Source organism: Periophthalmus magnuspinnatus, chromosome 7 (genome assembly GCF_009829125.3).
Source record: "Periophthalmus magnuspinnatus isolate fPerMag1 chromosome 7, fPerMag1.2.pri, whole genome shotgun sequence".
NCBI classification, from domain to species: domain Eukaryota; kingdom Metazoa; phylum Chordata; class Actinopteri; order Gobiiformes; family Gobiidae; genus Periophthalmus; species Periophthalmus magnuspinnatus.
In genome coordinates this window covers 11,930,491-11,947,771 of record NC_047132.1, presented here as the reverse complement: position 1 = coordinate 11,947,771, position 17,281 = coordinate 11,930,491, and the positions used below count along the sequence as shown (strand labels likewise).

The window sequence follows — 17,281 nt, the reverse complement described above, 5'->3', positions numbered from 1 at the left end:
CGTAATTTCCCTCTTTTTTTCCCTCCTCTCCCTCTCCCTTACCCCACATATCTGAGTGATCAATGCAGGACTACCCTCTATCTCCCCTGCCTCCTCTCCCTCTGTTCACCTCCACTCTTCTCCTCTTTCCCTCTCTCATCATCTCCTCGTCTCTCCTCCCTCTCTTCACCCACTCTCTCTCTCTCTCGCACTCTCTCCCCTCCCTCTCCCTCTCTGTTTTACCTGCTGGTCGTCCATGCAGGACTGCTGGTTGCTCCGCTCTCTCCCCTCTCTCCCTCCCTCTTTCTCAGTCTTACCTCATAAATGCGGGTCATCCATTCAGGACTGTTAATTACTCCTCTCTTCTCTCCCTCTCTCTTCTCTCCCTCTCTCTTCTCTCCCTTTCTCTTCTCTCCCTCTCTCTTCTCTCCCTCTCTCTTCTCTCCCTCTCTCTTCTCTCCCTCTCTCTTCTCCCTCTCTCTTCTCCCTCTCTCTTCTCCCTCTCTTCTCTCCCTCTCTTCTCCCCCTCTCTTCTCCCCCTCTCTTCTTCCTCCCTACCCTTTGTCAGTCTTACTCCATAAATGTGTGTCATCCATATAGGACTGGTGGTTGTTCCTCTCTCCTCCCTCTCTCTCCTCCCCCTTTCTCCTCACTCTCTCAGTCTTACCCCATAAATGTGGGTCGTCCATGCAGGACTGGTGGTTGCTCAAGGTGATGAGGGGAGTGTCTGAGGGTCGAGAGTCCACCAGCTCCATCAGAGTCTCCTGGTTATGGACAGTCAGACGGTTCATGTAGTCTGCAGAACACACAGGACACACACATTACAAATAATTAATAACAACAACACTGAAAGAACATGAGTCCTACAAGTAGGGACAACATTTTATTTCCCACTAAACAATAAATTTGTGTGACATAAATCTAAATAAATATCAAAATACACTGTTTATTATAGGAAACCAAGAAATTTGCTGATAACAAAAAAAAGAAACTTAAAACCAGCTCTACATTTGAGTAGACTGACTTACTGGTCCAGAGGTAGGAGTAGGAGCCCACCATCCCCATCACCACAGTGCCAGAGACCCTCCAGGCCAGTGGGGGGGCACTGCGGGAATGGCCATTTCACCTCCAGCGGCATGACAGCTCTCCTCCTCTGGGACTGCATCCACACAGCGCCCCCTGTTTTTCAATACAGAGACCGAGAGAGTTAGAAATAACAAAAAGTACAATAGAGGCACACTGAGAGTGCACAAAATCCAACAGAAACTGGGTTTTGAACCTGATCATTTAAAGGTGCACTGTGTAACCTTTCTGAAGGGTCTGAGTTACAGGTCAGATTTGTGGAGACAGGCAACCCCCACTGAGCAATGAAACACTTCAAATTGATAAAAGTTAGATATGTTTATTGACATATGGTGGTACATTGCTGGCAAAGCAATAACATCTCCATAGCAACAAGCAGGAGGTGAATCTTCCAATAGAAAAGTTACATAGTGCACCTTTAAATTTGAAGGCTCATCCAGTCTGGAGACTGAACCTGACAAACAGGGTCTGATGATCATAGCTGTATAAAGAATATATATCTACAGTCTGTGGTGATGATGTAATGTAACAAAGCCCAGCAATTAACAAGATTTTCTCTGAATACTTCAAATTAAATGCCACATAATGTAATGTGATTTAGAAACCTACCAGAAATGAACACGTTGGCTAGTATGATCTATTTCTGAATATAATAATAGTTATGTAATAGCTGCAGTGTTGAGTTTGAAGAGAGAGAACTATGTGTCTCTGTTACAGTGGTGACGAAGTACAAGTAGTAAAGTACTGTACTTAAGTAGAATTTTTAGGTATCTGTACTTTACTCAAGTACAGTAAGTATCTGTACTTTCTACTCTACAACACTGAGACTGAAATGTAAAATGTAAAAAGTACTTTTCATAAGATTTGAGGCATTAATTTTACCATGTTCGTGGAAACATCCTGACTAAAGTTTTTCAGTTCAAGCTTCGGCTTTAAGCAAACAAAAATAAATACACAAAATTCATAAGAAAAATTAAGAAATGGATTCATATTGTTACTGTGACCAAAATTTCATTTTGAATCAATATCACGACATTTACACACAACTAATGAACCATACTCGTTTAAAAATGTACTGTACAAGTATTTCACACAAGTACTTTAAAACTTTACTTAAGTAGCTTTTGTATGTAATGCTTTTACTTTTACTTTAGTAACTTTTTACCTCTGTATCTGTACTTTCACTCAAGTAACAAAATTGTGTACTTCATCCACCACTGCTGTCTTATTAGATGGCATTCTTTATTTTAGCAGAACATTTCAAAAACACACTACAGGATTACTTTAAACATCTAAATAGTAAATTAATTATAATCAAATAGATCAAATATCCCCTGGCTGAATGAAAGGAAACATTCACCATGACTTATGCATTACTCATTATTGTACTGTATTGTTAAGCAAATAAGCCCTTAACAATATTTTAGAAAACATTTTAAAATAGGAATTAACATGCATGCACATATAATTTTACAAAACACCTTGGGGGGTTGTTAGTTCAAACCAGATCAGGAGGTCAAAGGGACATGCAGAGGAAGCGCATGCTGCTAGCTCTCTATCCTGTTTCGGGAATGTTTTTTGCTAGTTAGACGGTATCTTGTGTTTTTTCTACAGCTTACAAAAATAATGCAAACATAAAATATCATATAGTTAAACAGAAGTGACTAGTTTATCACCTGCGAAGGAGTAAATATGCTGTCAAAAAGCAGTGAATGCAACGTTGTCCCTTTTCTTCTAACCACGTTGCGTAAAATTAAACAACAATTAAACTAATTAAAACTATAAAACGTACGTAATGACATAAATAGACAGATCTGTGTAATTATGTTAAATATTAAGGTCATTTTCGGTCTAAAAAACACAAAAGAGAAGTGATATTTACCTCATTCACTTGCTGCAGCCCGGCCGCTACTTCCGGAACAGGAAACGCAGTGGATTATGGGTTGTGTAGTTCTTAGGAGTAACGCTTATTTGGCCACCAGTGTGCGCTGTTTTCGAAGATGTATAAGTGCTTGTTATTACTTATCTGGATTTGTCCATAACTGTATACATGGGTTTCAGAGTGATGAATAAATAGCACCGTTGCCATAGCAGTTAACAATTCAAAACTAAATATTACATCTTGTGAATGATGACAAGTACTTAAAAAGGCGCCTATAAACAGGAAACTGAAACCCATCAATTACCCATTTTTTATTTATTAGGAATTATAGTGTTATTACTGTTTTGTCCTCACTCTTCTGATTTCATCTTGTTTTAGGCTTGCAACCTCCTTGGTTTAGTCTTGGATTAGACCTGGTTTGGACCCGTTTTAGTTCTGTTGTAGTCTCAATTTGGTCCTGTTCTACTTCTGGTGTAGTCCTACTCTAGTCCAGATTTAGTCCCAAATGTGTGTGCTATTGTAACACAGTCCTATATGTAAAACTTGGTTAGTATTTGGTTTATTTTTAGTTTAGTTCTGGTTTAGTTGCAGATTTATACTGGGTTAGTCTTGGATTTTAATTGGTTTAGTCTCTGGGTTAGTCATAGCTTAGTCCTGGCTTAGTCCTTTAGTACTAGTTTAGTCTTGGACCTTAGACCTTGTTTAGTTCATACATAACAAATGGAATTACAACTCAGAGTTTTTTAAGTGATTAATTTTTTATAGACAATAATTACAAATGTTGTCTTGAAACAGCTCACTTAAAAATAAAAACACAACAAACCAAACATAATTCACAAGTAATAGTTCAAATATAAAAACATGATAAAAGCACGTCTGTGTCTTTGGTGTTGAGTGCACACACAGTGGCATCTACCAGCTTGGAGCAGCCCAGTTCAGACCCTTTAACGCCACTTCAAATCCAAGAAAACAGGCCTGAAACAAGACAGAAACCTGTTTAAAATGTATTCTCTTGTAACAATAAATAAAGAAAAGGTATGTAAAAATAATAATAATAATGTAATAATGTATAAACCATAGACTATATACATAAATGGACATGGCTAACCTGCTAGCCGCCACATTCCAAACACAAAGTGATCATGGGCGCACTTCTGGCTCCATCGACTCTGGCTCCAATTTACTTTACATTAGAAAACTGTGGCCCCTCTCTCTGTAAATGCTGCTGTCAGACTCATTATTTTGGTCTCAAAATGTTCGTATTAACCTGCTCTACATGATCCTGGGTTTTTTATTTTGCTATTGTGTCCATAAATCAAGATATGAACATTAACAACAGACAAATCAGGCGCCTTCTTTCCCTGAGGTCACTCCCGCTGCGTTACCAACAGGTTTGATTGACAAGCGCCCACTTCCTGCTAAGACAGTTGTGCAGGCGGGAATTACCGCCTCGCTCCAGATTGGCTCTTTGGTTGCTATGATACTCAAGGTCGGGATTCTAAATATGGAACTCTGCTCCAAATAAACTATAACTGCTCTAGCCTCGATGAGCGTAATTTGACTGGAACGCTGTGGGTGACGTCACACTCACTTAGTCCAATTCTTTATACAGTCTATGGTATAAACTAATCCTGCTTCAGTCCCTCTTAAGAACTCACAGCGTTGGCAGGAAAGGCCCTCAGGAAAACAGCGTTGAAGCCTTTATACAGAGCTTTAGGCCCCTCCTCCTTCAGCAAAGTCCTGAGCACGTCCACCAGACCACTGTACTTCCCATCCGCCGCTGCAAGAAACAGAAATATTAAGAATTCATTTTCAGATTTAGAGAAAGCGTCTAAATATGGACATGTTTAAAGTAAAGATGAAAATATGAAATACTGTTGCGTTTCATATTATGTTTGATGCAAAGGAATAAACACTGATGTGAATTGTAATGTACCAATTTAAACCAACAGGGGGTGCAAGTGTACAGTGACTCTTTTGCTCCCCATGGACCTCAAGAGTGACTGAACACCCTCCGGTCCCGGAAGTACATTTTTCCATAGACTTTCTGAAAATGAATATTAAAAGTTTGAAAGCTCAGTGTTATTCAGCTCTATGGTTTCTAATGACCTCAAAATCCATACATTTATTTAAAATCTGTTTCTAAAACTTTGTAAACTGTTAAGTTATTAAAAAGAATTTGCCGAATCCTGTTTTTTAATGGATAGTAATTAGCATGTAGCTGGTTAGCCTCATGGATCTTTTAAAATAACACCAGGGAAAGTCTGATAGTTTAGATTAGAGGGAGGTAGTGTGAATGAACAATAGAACACTGACTGATCAGCTTCAGTAACACATGATTCATGTGGCTTTCATTAGTCATGTGTTTGACTGGTGACACATAAAGATACTTCTGATACTTTTCTTTTGTAGAAGTATTGACTTTTATTAAACTGAGTCCTGTTGCATTTGAGCTGGTCATGTGAAACAGTTCTCTGAAGCCTGTTCAGATGCGCTTCAGGCACTGTGTGCAGGACACTTAAACATCTTCTACAAAGAGTATATCGGCGTAGTTTGATACATGAACAATTAAGATCAGCCGTGTGGATTCAATAGCTGGGGTGTCCATTACCACTGGCACTGGAGTTTAACACAAATGATCAGCAACTTGTGTAAAACACGTTAAGTTTAAAAAGAGTTCCTATAATTGTACTAATAATCCATCCATCAAATCATCCAGTTTCTTCCACTTTATCCGGGACCAGGTCGCAGAGGCAGCAGCCTGAGCAGGGAGGCCCAGACTTCCCTCACAACACACACTTCCTCCATCTCTTCCGAGAGGATCCCAAGGCATTTCCAGGACACCCGAGAGACATAGTCCCTCCAGCGTGTCATGGGTCTTCCTCAGGGCCTCCTCCCGGTGGGACGTGCCTGGAACACCTCTCCAGGAAGGTGTCCCGGAGGCATCCTGAGCAGATGCCCGAGCCATCTCAGCTGACTCCTCTCGATGTGGAGGAGCAGCGGCTCTACTCTGAGCTCCTCCTGTGTGACTCAACTCCTCACTCAATCTCTAAGGGAGCGCCCAGCCACCCTGCGGAGGAAACTCATTTCGACCGCTTGTATCTGTGATCTTGTCCTTTCGGTCATTACCCAGAGCTCATGACCATAGGTGAGGGTAGGAGCGTAGATTTGCCGATAAATCGAGAGCTTTGCCTTTGGGCTCAGCTCCTTCTTCACCACAGTCCAATACAGCAACGGCATCACTGCAGACACTGCACTGATCCGCCTGTCAATCAGATGCTTCATCCTTCTCTCACTCATGAACAAGCCCCCAAGATACTTAAACTCCTCCACTTGAGGCAGGGACTCTCCACCCACCCAGAGAGGGCAAGTCAGTTGCACTAATATTAAAACAGGTAAAAGTCTCTTGGGAGATAATTCTCAGTTAGGTTGTTACATGAATTTATTCATCTAAAATCCACCAGATTATAGGAAATTACATCTGTTTTGTGCAGAATGTCCTAATGGGGGACCCCAGAATCCCCTGCTTAAACGAGGTGCACTACATCAGATTTTGGAGAAAAATGTAGGTATAAATGAAAGGGGCAATGTTTTTGTAATTAAGAATAAATCAGCACTAGAATTGAATCAGTAAAAGCTATATTTGATTTGAACATGTTTGCCTTGTATCTGGAGACAGCAGCTGATGTCATCAACATTACCTGGGGGTGTGATGCTAACTGTAAGCACTGCTCTGTCTGAAGCTGTTAAACTTTAATTGGAGCTTTATTTTAGCACAATCTGACCATAAAGATCTGACTTAGCAAGAACTACAACAGATGAGCTGATGTATGATGTTAAACAAGTCCCTCTCAAATAACATTACAGTCACAAGCTAACTAGCATCAGCCAACAGGTTTTCAGTTAGTCACTCTCATCTTTTTGTGTAAAATCAAACTCCTAAACACGACCATGAGCTCGGAATGACCACAGGCTCCTGAACATGTGCTCTTTAAATCCACTTTGTGTTTTGTCTCAGGTTTTCAGACAATCTTAAACCTTTTTTGACAAAGTTTGCTAATGTGTGCATTCTCTCCATGGTAACTGCTAAACATCCCACCATAGAGATACATGTAGCACACCCCCAGTGTGATGTCACTGCAAAGTATCAATAGGTCATGTTTATGAAAGGTAACAATTGTGAGAGTGTATGTGTGTTTATATGTGTAGCAGCAGTAGAACAGGGCGGGAGGGACCTGTCTGGAAGTTGGACTTGAGCACATCTGGAGGTAGAGCAATGGTCCAGTTCAGGATTCCCGCCACTCCCCCAGCCAAGAGGATCTTTGGAGTGCTCAGTTCAGACACACTGAAATAAACATTAAAAACAATATTTTAAATAAAATGTTTAAAGGGATTGTACTTGATTATTGGAAACAGAACATGAAAAACAGAACTAATTCATTTTAAAAAGTTTGCAGTGGCCCACAGTTATTCCTCATTTACCTTATGCATTCAGAACATCCTAATTATTCACTTATAAGTACTTTTCACAACTTTCAGAGACCAGAGTGGAGTGTTTCCATGACGATACAGCTAACCATGCAAACTGCACACTTCCCGATTCTTTGATAATAAAACATTTTATAATCAGATGCAGACAATACACAGCGGATAATATATCTGCACTGGGGCGAGACAATTTTGCTCAAATACATGGAGAAAAAATTGTGTCTTTAAAGGGGTACTATATAACTTTTCTCATGAAGTGTCGGCCACCTGCTTTGCTTAGAATGTTCCACAGTATGGCATTAAAGGTTCTATATTATGTAGAATTACCTTTTGTGAGCTTTTAGTTATAATGTTGTTACCTCATCAAAAACATACCTGGAGTTGGAGTGTTTTGTTTTATTCACATTTGTTTGAGTAACACTTTATTATTAGTCTGTCTCAAAACACTCTGATCCACCTTGTGATGTCATGAAGTGGTAGTTTTCAAGTTAACATCTACCTTTTACCTTTAGTTCAGTAGAGATTGCAATTTCCAGGGCTGAAATGTTCCAAATAATTCTAGTGAAGGTGTATGGAGTTTTAAAACACAGTGGAGCACTTCCTGTTTCACCACATGACATCACAAGGTGGAACACAGTGTTTTTCAGTTTGAGAGAAGAACTCCTAAATATGCAGGGTTTGTGTGTTAAACATGTGTGAATAAAACAAAACACAACTCCAGGTCTGTTTGTGATAAGGAAACAACATTAGAACATAGATCAGAATATAGTGTACTATGGGCCCTTTAAACGCTTCTATTTTTGTGAAAAACGTTAATACTACACTGTGGAACATTCAGGCAAAGTGATGACAAGAAAACAAGCAGGTAGCAAGTGCTCCACCAGAAAAGTTACATAGTGCTCCTTTAAATGAACTGCTAAGTTTCAACACCAGGAGGACCTTTGGAGTGCTCAGCTCAGACACATTGTAAAAACGCAAACATGATGAATCCGAGGACTAAAGTCTGTTTCTGTCACTGACCTTTGACCCTCTGGAGTCAGCAGGTTCTTGAGGTATTCATAAGTGAGGAAATACAGGCCGTTCGAAGGCACATCTGAAACAAACACAACATGTTCAGAGACCAAAAGAAAGATCACACAGAGCTTTTATATATATATATATATATATATATATATATATATATATATATATATATATATATATATATATATATATATATATATATATATATATATATATATATATATATATATTATATATATATATATATATATATATATATATATATATAAAAAAATAGATGAGGAACTATAGAGAATGAATGAACTGTAGAGAACTAAAATGCTAGGCTATAGTTGAAAAGATTAAACCAGCACAAAACCAGGCCTAAACCAGGGACTAAACAGAGACTAAAATGGGACTTAACCAGGACTAAACAGGGAATAAACAGGGACTAAACATGGACTAAACAGGGACTAACATGGGAGTAAAACACGGACTAAACAGGGACTTAACCAGGACTAAACCAGGGCTAAACGAGAACTAAACCAGGACTAAACCAAGACTGAATCAGGACTAAACCGGGACTAAATCAGGACTAAACCGGGACTAAACCGGGACTAAACCGGGACTAAACCGAGACTAAACCAGGACTTAACCAGGTCAAAACCAGGACAAAATCAGGACTGAACCAGGGCTAAACCAGGACTAGACCTGGCCCTTGTACCTCTGATGAGAGTGAGGACAGTCCCTTTATAGACACTCCTGATGCCATGTTCCTTGTACAGTCTGACGGCACAGTCCAGGGGCCCGGAGTACCTCACCTGTCCACTGCTCGCCTGCACCTGCCCGAGGGGAGGGATGGGGGGGAGTAAAAGTCTGCACTATCAGGAACAGTCTGGGTGTCCTTCATTAGCACAACTCTGTACCTGAAGTAAACATTTGATCCTTTCTCCAGGAGCGACAATGACGGTGGTGAAAACTCCTGCCAGACACCCCGAGAGGAAGAGCTGAGAGGGTCTGAGGAGCGAAGGTCAGAGAGCAGAGGTCAGGGAGGAGAGGTCAGGGAGGAGAGGTCATAGAGCATAAATCAGAGAGGAGAGGTGAGGGAGGAGAGATGAGGGAGTAGAGCTCAGAGAGGAGGGGTCAAGGAGGAGAGGTCAAGGAGGAGAGGTCAAGGAGGAGAGGTCGAAGAGGAGAGGTCAGGGAGGAGACGAGAGGCCAGAGAGCAGAAATCAGGGAGGAAAGGTCAAGGAGGAGATGTCAGGGAGGAGAGGTCAAGGAGGAGAGGTCAAGGAGGAGAGGTCAGGGAGGGGACGAGAGTTCAGAGAGCAGAAGTCAAGGAGGAAAGTTCAAGGAGGAGATGTCAGGGAGGAAAAGTCAAGGAGGAGAGGTCAAGGAGGAGAGGTCAAGGAGGAGAGGTCAGGGAGGAGACGAGAGGCCAGAGAGCAGAAGTCAGGGAGGAAAGGTCAAGGAGGAGAGGTCAGGGAGGAGACGAGAGTTCAGAGAGCAGAAGTCAAGGAGGAGAGGTCCAGGAGGAGAGGTCAGGGAGGAGAGGTCAGGGAGGAGACGAGAGGCCAGAGAGCAGAAGTCAGGGAGGAAAGGTCAAGGAGGAGAGGTCAGGGAGGAGACGAGAGGCCAGAGAGCAGAAGTCAGGGAGGAAAGGTCAAGGAGGAGAGGTCAGGGAGGAGAGGTCAGGGAGGAGACGAGAGGCCAGAGAGCAGACGTCAAGGAGGAGAGGTCCAAGAACAAAGAACAGGACGTTGTTAAAGTGACATATTATACTAAATAAATTTTAGAGAAAACATATAATGCATTCTTGGGGCCTTAATTCAGTTTTAAACATGTTTTAGGCACCAATGGGAAGTTTTTTTTTTACATTTTCTAACTTAAAATAAACAAAAGAAGCGCTTAGAAAAAGTGAATGCTATGGTAATGAAGCCAGTTTGACCACAGAATGAGTCTGGAGAGGGTTTATAGGCTTAAAAACTGCAAAAGTCAGAATTTGGACCTGTGATGCAACAATTTGGACAAGATGCAAACGGAGCATGTTTGAGGCTCAGAGAGGACAGCTTTGGGTGAAATGATTAAGAGAATGAAACAAAATACAATTTCAAAATTCCTGTGGAGCCAGTCCCAAAGAGATAATGACAAGCTTCAACATTTGTGGAGCAGAAGTTTGGAGATTTTTTTCTAAAACAGTGAATCTCCCATAGAATTATATAGATCCCGCCCTCCATCTGACATTATGACATCATAGAGAATACCCGGCCATAGCAGGGTACCCACAGGGGCAAGGATGTCTGTGGAGGACAGAAACATGAGTTGAGGGAGTGAAGGGGGAGTGAAGGGGGAGTGAAGGGGGTGTGTGGTTCTAAATAAACCAATGGGGATAGAGGGTTAGCTCACACAGGGTTATACAAGAGGAGAGCTCAGATTTCCTGTTTTTAGAATGGACAGTAAACACAACACGAGCTCATAAACACCAGATTTAATTTACAATGACAACATTATAAACAGCAATAAAACAGGGCTAAAGCAGGACTAAACCAGGACTGAACCAGGACTAATCTAGGACTAAACCAGGATTAAAGCAGGACTAAAGTAGGACTAAAACAGGAATAAACTAGGACTAAAACAGGGCTAAACCAGGATTAATCCAGAATTAAACCAGGACTAAACCAAGATTAATCCAGGACTAATCCAGGACTAAACCAGGACTAAACCAGGACTAAAGCAGGACTAAACCAGGACTGAACCAGGACTACACCAGAACTAAACCAGTCTGTGAAAAGAATCTGTGAGGAGTCCATTTTTCCCAAAAAACACAACCATCTGGAACAGTTTATAGGTAATTAGAGAAGTACTTTTGTTATCATATGAACTCATGTGACCCTGACTACACTGAGGCTCGATTCCCACTGCAGACACTGTAGTGTCACATGCTGCAAGAAATCTCCTCAGATGTGTATAAACCCCACCATAATTAGGACTAAACCAGGTCTAAATCGGAACAATGTCACATCTGCCCTGGGGCACACTGACAGAAGCAAGGCTGCCGATCTGCACCACAACCACATTCACACACCACATTCACACTAGGCCTTGCCAAAGGACACAATGCCAGTCTGTGCTGGTTCAAGCTGGGATTGACCGTTGGTGCTCTAGCCTCTGATCCATTGTTGTTAGACCAGAACTAAACAGTCTAAAGAGAACTAAACCAGGTCCAAACTATGACTAGAGACCCAGTCTAACCAGGTCTAAACGAGTACATAAATGATCCTTACGTGAGCGTTTGGTTGGGCTCGGTCTGCTGCAGCTGTTTGCCAAGTCCAAACCCGAAGAAGCTGATGGCCATCATGGGAGCGACGCCTGCCAGAGGAGCCCCCATGCCTTTGTACAGGCCCAGCAGACCCTGCAGGTGTCCAGAGGAGAGACACAGTTAGACAGGTATCACAGCAGATACAGAGACACACACCCTGCAGGTGTCCAGAGGAGAGACTCAATATTATCTTTTATCATGATATTTCTCTGTAGCGATATATCGTGATTCAAAATGTGTTATTGTGACAGATCTGGACATTCATAGACAGGTTCATTTGCTCTAGTTACTGAGAGAGTGTGTTGAGAGTGTGTGTTGACAGTGCGTTGAGAGTGTGTGCTGAGATTGTGTGTCGAGACTGTGTTACCTCTTTGGAGACGGTCTTCCTGAAGCAGTCATAGGTCCCGGTGTAGAGCACATACTGAGCGGCTTTGGGCTGAGTCTGCAGACGCACCTGGACAAAAGGAGCAAAAGGAATTCAGATTCGGCCTGTGACCATCACTGCTACATCAATTTACTGTTCAAAATATATGAAACCTGGAACTATAGATTTTGGGGCTCAATATTTATCGTGAGTACATTTTCTTTGCAAAATTTGGGAGATTTTGTTATTTTGTTGCAATGTGATTAGATTTGCGCTGTGGCGAGTTGAATAAGTAACTTCGCGCTTCTGGCTCTATCAACTCTCACTCCAATTCACTTTTTATTGAAAAACTGTCTCCCCTGTCTGTGTAACTGCTGCTCTCAGACTCATCATTTTCGTCTTAAAATGTTCGCACTATCTCACTCTACATGATCCTGGGGTTTTCTGTAAATCAAGATATGAACATCAATAACAGACAAATCATGGTCCTGAAATCCCTTTGTGGATCAGTGAAGAATGCACCTCATCTGATGTTTTGAACAGACACTACAGACAGAGTGAACAGAACTGGATTTACACATTAACAAATTCATACAAAGTGACTTTACCTACATGTTTTAAATAAACCAGAAACCCGCCCGGACACAGGCAGAACATGGGACCTTCCTGCTGATGGAATAATTGTGTCTGCGTCTTGTATCTATTTATCCATTTTTAATATTTTTCCATTAAAACTCATTTAAAAATTGGTGGAGTTACTTCACCAGACTATCGGGGGTTAGATCGTGTTTGAAAAGGCCAGGACAGTTACAAAGATAAAAGCCCCGCCCACTACTGCAAGGTTCCTCTGGCTGATAAAAAATAAACGTTACAGAAATCAGCATCGACGTAGTAAACCAGCGATGAAGTGATAGTGACAAAGTAATAAGCATATATGGAACATTTCTACACCGCCATGGAGACAAGAAGGTAAAGTAAAAGTAATCACAATTCAGAGCATTATATAGTCCTGGGGCAGACAGAAGTGGGGCTGCCAATCTGCACCATTGGCCCCTCTGACCACCACCTGCACTCGTTTAGTACCATCATTTTCTCCACAAACAACAAAATCTGCTGTATGTCAGATGCCCTCCCTGTGTCTCCAAGGGGTCTTATTTTGCATAAAAACTGCTCACCCTGTAGTTTAGATCTGTACAATCACGTTCTGAAATGTCCCTGTGTGTCAGAGGCCCTCGCTGTGTGTGTCAGATGCCCTCCCCGTGTGTGCGTCAGATGTCTGTACAAACATGTTTTGAAATTTGATTCTTGTATTAATTTGTCAGTTCAGATTTCAGTCTTTTTGTCAGTTCTTCTGGACGTTTTTAAAACTGAAATGTGAACTTTGAACAGAATGCCATCCCATTTTCAACTTAAATCTCAAATCTAATCGCAATGCTCTTCAGAAAAAACACAATGATATATTTTCTCCAAATCGTTTAGGCCTAGTGCCGTGCCCGAGGACACAACAACAGTATGCCCTGGTTCAAACTGGCACTGAACCTCTGCCGCCTCAGAAGCTCTTCATAACTCTACAGTAGCAGATGTATCTCCCACGTGAAGCAGAGTTCCACTGGACAGAAGCACACGGCCTGTGTCTAAGAATAGAAATACCACAATGAACCTGTGTAAGTCAAACACAGCACTGCTATAGGGTCAAGAACATGAACTGCACCTACAAGAACAAGGCCACGGCCAACCGAACGGGATTTAAAGTGATTAGTGTCGGAGCAGAGACGCAAGAATGGCCCGTCCTCACTTAGCCTGCCCTTTGACCTTTCCTCCGGGTGGGATTGTTCCTAGAAAGCTCCGAGGCCTAAAGGGAAGTCTGCTGCTGTCTAAATGAACTATATCATTTTGTGTTTTTGAAACCTGTCCACTAGCACTAACATCTGAACTGCTACACTAAAACAAGAACATGTTTGTAGAGATGTAAACTACAGGGTTAACAGCTTTTACACATAATAAGACTCCATGGAGACACGAGGAGGGCATCTGACACTCAGGAACATTTCAGAACATGTTTGTAGAGGTCTAAACTAGAGGGTTGGCAATGTTTACACAGAATAAGACCCCAATGGAGACATAGGGAGGGCATCTGACACACAGGGACACTTGAGCACATAAAAAGAGATTAAACTCAGAACTAAACACTGACCAGAATGGACCCAAAAATCAATGAGTAACCCAACACTGTGTAACCTTTAGAGCTTAATAAACACTTAAACTTTAACTTAAATATTATATACTGTTTTATGATGTGTTGTGTCTAGTGCTGGTAGGGTTGTCACAAGTATCGAAAATCAGATACTAAGCAATACTAAAGCTAATATTGACCCTAGATACTCATTTGAGCAGGTATCGATACTAAAAAAGTCCCACTGACAGGACAGAAATGAACCTTTCCTGAATATCTTTAGAATGATCTTGAGCTGTATCAGAACAACACATAGACACATAGACTAGTTTACACCATGGACCACTATGGACTACTTATCAGCAAGGTATCGGAATCTGTATCGAGTATCAAGTCTATTACTTAGTATCAAAATGGAGTTTGAAGCTTTAGTATTGTGACAACACTAGTAGGATTTTCAATTTTACAGTGCTAAACCATATATATTTTTAATGTGCTTTTCATTCTTGAATTATTATTATTATTATTATTATTATTATTATTATTATTATTGACATTTTAATTTATTTTTAATATAAAGATAAGATTTAAGATATAAAATAATTAATTAATAACTTGTCTGACTCATTGCAGTCTTAAACTAACGACTTAAAAGTTTCATTCTGCTATTTATTTATTGCAGCTCATGATTTTTTACAATATTGTAGATTTAGAATCGTTTTGTGGTTTAAATCTGCTCTTTGGTTTTTGTGTCTTTGGCAGGAATACATCGAACTTCAAAATGTGCTATCGTGACAGAGCTATCAGGTATTATCAGTGTTACACAGGGCTAAACTGTGCGCGCGCACACACACACACACCACACACATCACACACCACACACATCACACACCACACACATCACACACCACACACATCACACACCACACACATCACACACACACACATCACACACCACACACATCACACACCACACACATCACACACCACACACATCACACACCACACACATCACACACACACACATTCACACTCCTTCCTCAGACATTTATCTCTTCGCCTTTTCGAACAAGGGCCTTGGTGACATTTTAATCTTATAATCCTCTCAACACCAAAGTCTTATCACCCACTTTGTCGTAGTACTACACAGACTAGAGTTGTGACGATACTAAAACTTTAAACTTGATTTCAATACTAAGGAATAGACTCGATACTTGATACCGATTCTGATAACCACCATGATAATAAAAAAACCTCTCTTTCTTCTTTAGACAATACAATCTGATTTTCCACATTAAATGTTCGTACTTTCTTTTCTTTTCCCATGTGTCCTTATATCTGTGTAATCCCTCAGTGTCCAGTAGGTTCCATAGTGGTCCATGGGTGTATACTAGTCTATGTGTCTTATACTTGTTCTGATACAGCTCAAGATCATTCTAAATATATTCAGGAAAGGTTCATTTCTGTCCTGTGAATGTGAATTTTTCAGTATCGATACCCGCTCAAATGAGGATGTAGTTTCGAGACTAGTTTTACTATCGATTAGTGTCTGATTTTTGATACTTTTGACAACCCTACCAGAAAGGTTTAGTTCTGGTTTAGTCTAGGATTAATTCCAACTTTAGTCTGATTTTAGTCCCAGTTTTGATGCAGTCTGTGCAGAAGTGTGAACACATCTATAAAACACACAGACAACATTGAGAACCAGTCTACAAAAATCTTAAACTGCAAACTTATTAGGTTCTACACAGGCTGTACTATATGGACAAAACTTCTCAGAACAAGATTGGATTTATTGATACAAGATTTAAAACTGAGACACACCCGGGTTGGAATGGTTGGTATAAATAAAACATTGTCCATGCTGGACTCACGTGTGGGTCTGTATATACTCTGAGGGACTTTTTAGCCTTACAGTCATTTTCAAGCTTGAATTTCTGCATATTAGCTCATTAAAATACAATATATCGCCCTCTTTACTGTTGGTGGGGGTCAGACTTGTCAAAAATAAGGACACATGGGACATTTCTTGTTTAAAACTGGGGCAAGTGAATGTTTTTTGGATAAATCTGCTGGACACGGGGTCAAAACGGGGAGTGTCACAGAGAAATTTTGCAATGAACAAACCATTCTTACCATTCTTATATGTTATTATCTTTGATTAACACTGTTTTTTCACGCTGTGCTCACCTTGATCGTGTCAAGCGGGTGTCCAGCCAGCAGCAGACAGGCGCCTCCGAATCCCCCGGCCACGAAGTTCTTTAGCGGGGACACTCGGTCAGCGGCGAGCCTCTCCTGCTCCATCCTCTCCGTCCCTCATGGCCGACAAACTGCGCCTTTTCTTGGTAGGACCCTCGCGATGTCCCGGTGCGTCCCCTCCGCTGGTGGTACTTGTGTCAGCGGAGGTCGAAGTGTCCCGCTTTGGCTTCTCTTTCGCTCACGCTTTACGCACGGTCTTTACGCACGGTCTTTACGCACGGTCTTTTGGACTTTGGCGTCGCCACTCAGCTGTCAGCCCAATGCTGCGCAAGTTTATGCAAGTTCACGTTAAAAGAAAATAAAGTAATTGGGGTTTGTATCAATCAATCATTACAACATGCCACGTGCAAATGTATCTGTAATCGTTTTTAAATCAGACGTGGTACATATACTTTTTAAAGAAATTGTACTTTTCAAAGTACTTTAGCAGCATACTTTTATTCCTACTTCAGTAATGTTTAATTGAAGTAACTGTTCTCTCAGTCGAGCAAAAGTTGTGATTCCTCTTCTCACTGTGAGTGAGTCTAAAGTGACTTGAGCTTTATGATGACAATATGAAATTATTTGAACATTTGTGTGTCTTTCAGGTCCTTCAGACATTATTTAGTTTGGCTAATTTTTGTGTCTCTTTGAAACTGGTGATGGTGGCACTGGAGATTTGGTGCATTATTTCATGTTTTGTACTTCAAATTACAAATAGTTACGTCCAGTTACTCTTTAAGTTACTTTTAC

General features: G+C 41.0%; 1 protein-coding gene and 1 pseudogene across 1 annotated transcript; both read right to left on the bottom strand.

The window, feature by feature from the left end:
* Window positions 1-533: 533 nt before the first annotated feature.
* Window positions 534-2,984, bottom strand: LOC117374059 (tafazzin-like; annotated as a pseudogene).
* Window positions 2,985-3,831: 847 nt separating this feature from the next.
* On the bottom strand, window positions 3,832-16,671 carry si:dkey-150i13.2 (mitochondrial carnitine/acylcarnitine carrier protein). The gene is made up of 9 exons (XM_033969671.2): window positions 16,481-16,671; window positions 12,121-12,207; window positions 11,719-11,846; window positions 9,361-9,451; window positions 9,159-9,276; window positions 8,453-8,525; window positions 7,180-7,289; window positions 4,603-4,724; window positions 3,832-3,919 (listed from the first exon to the last, which is right to left on the bottom strand). The coding sequence occupies exons 1-9, from the start codon at window positions 16,592-16,594 to the stop codon at window positions 3,857-3,859; spliced, it is 906 nt and encodes a 301-aa protein (XP_033825562.1). The 5' UTR covers window positions 16,595-16,671; the 3' UTR covers window positions 3,832-3,856.
* Between the last annotated feature and the right edge of the window lie 610 nt (window positions 16,672-17,281).

Excerpts from the sequence above, each read along its gene's own strand:
- si:dkey-150i13.2 (XM_033969671.2), bottom strand. The coding sequence starts at position 16,594 with ATGGAGCAGGAGAGGCTCGCCGCTGACCGAGTGTCCCCGCTAAAGAAC. Across the intron at positions 9,277-9,360 it reads GGATCAAATGTTTACTTCAG|GTGCAGGCGAGCAGTGGACA; the intron begins GTACAGAGTTGT and ends CCCCTCGGGCAG. Across the intron at positions 4,725-7,179 it reads CAAGTCCAACTTCCAGACAG|CGGCGGATGGGAAGTACAGT; the intron begins GTCCCTCCCGCC and ends TGTTTCTTGCAG.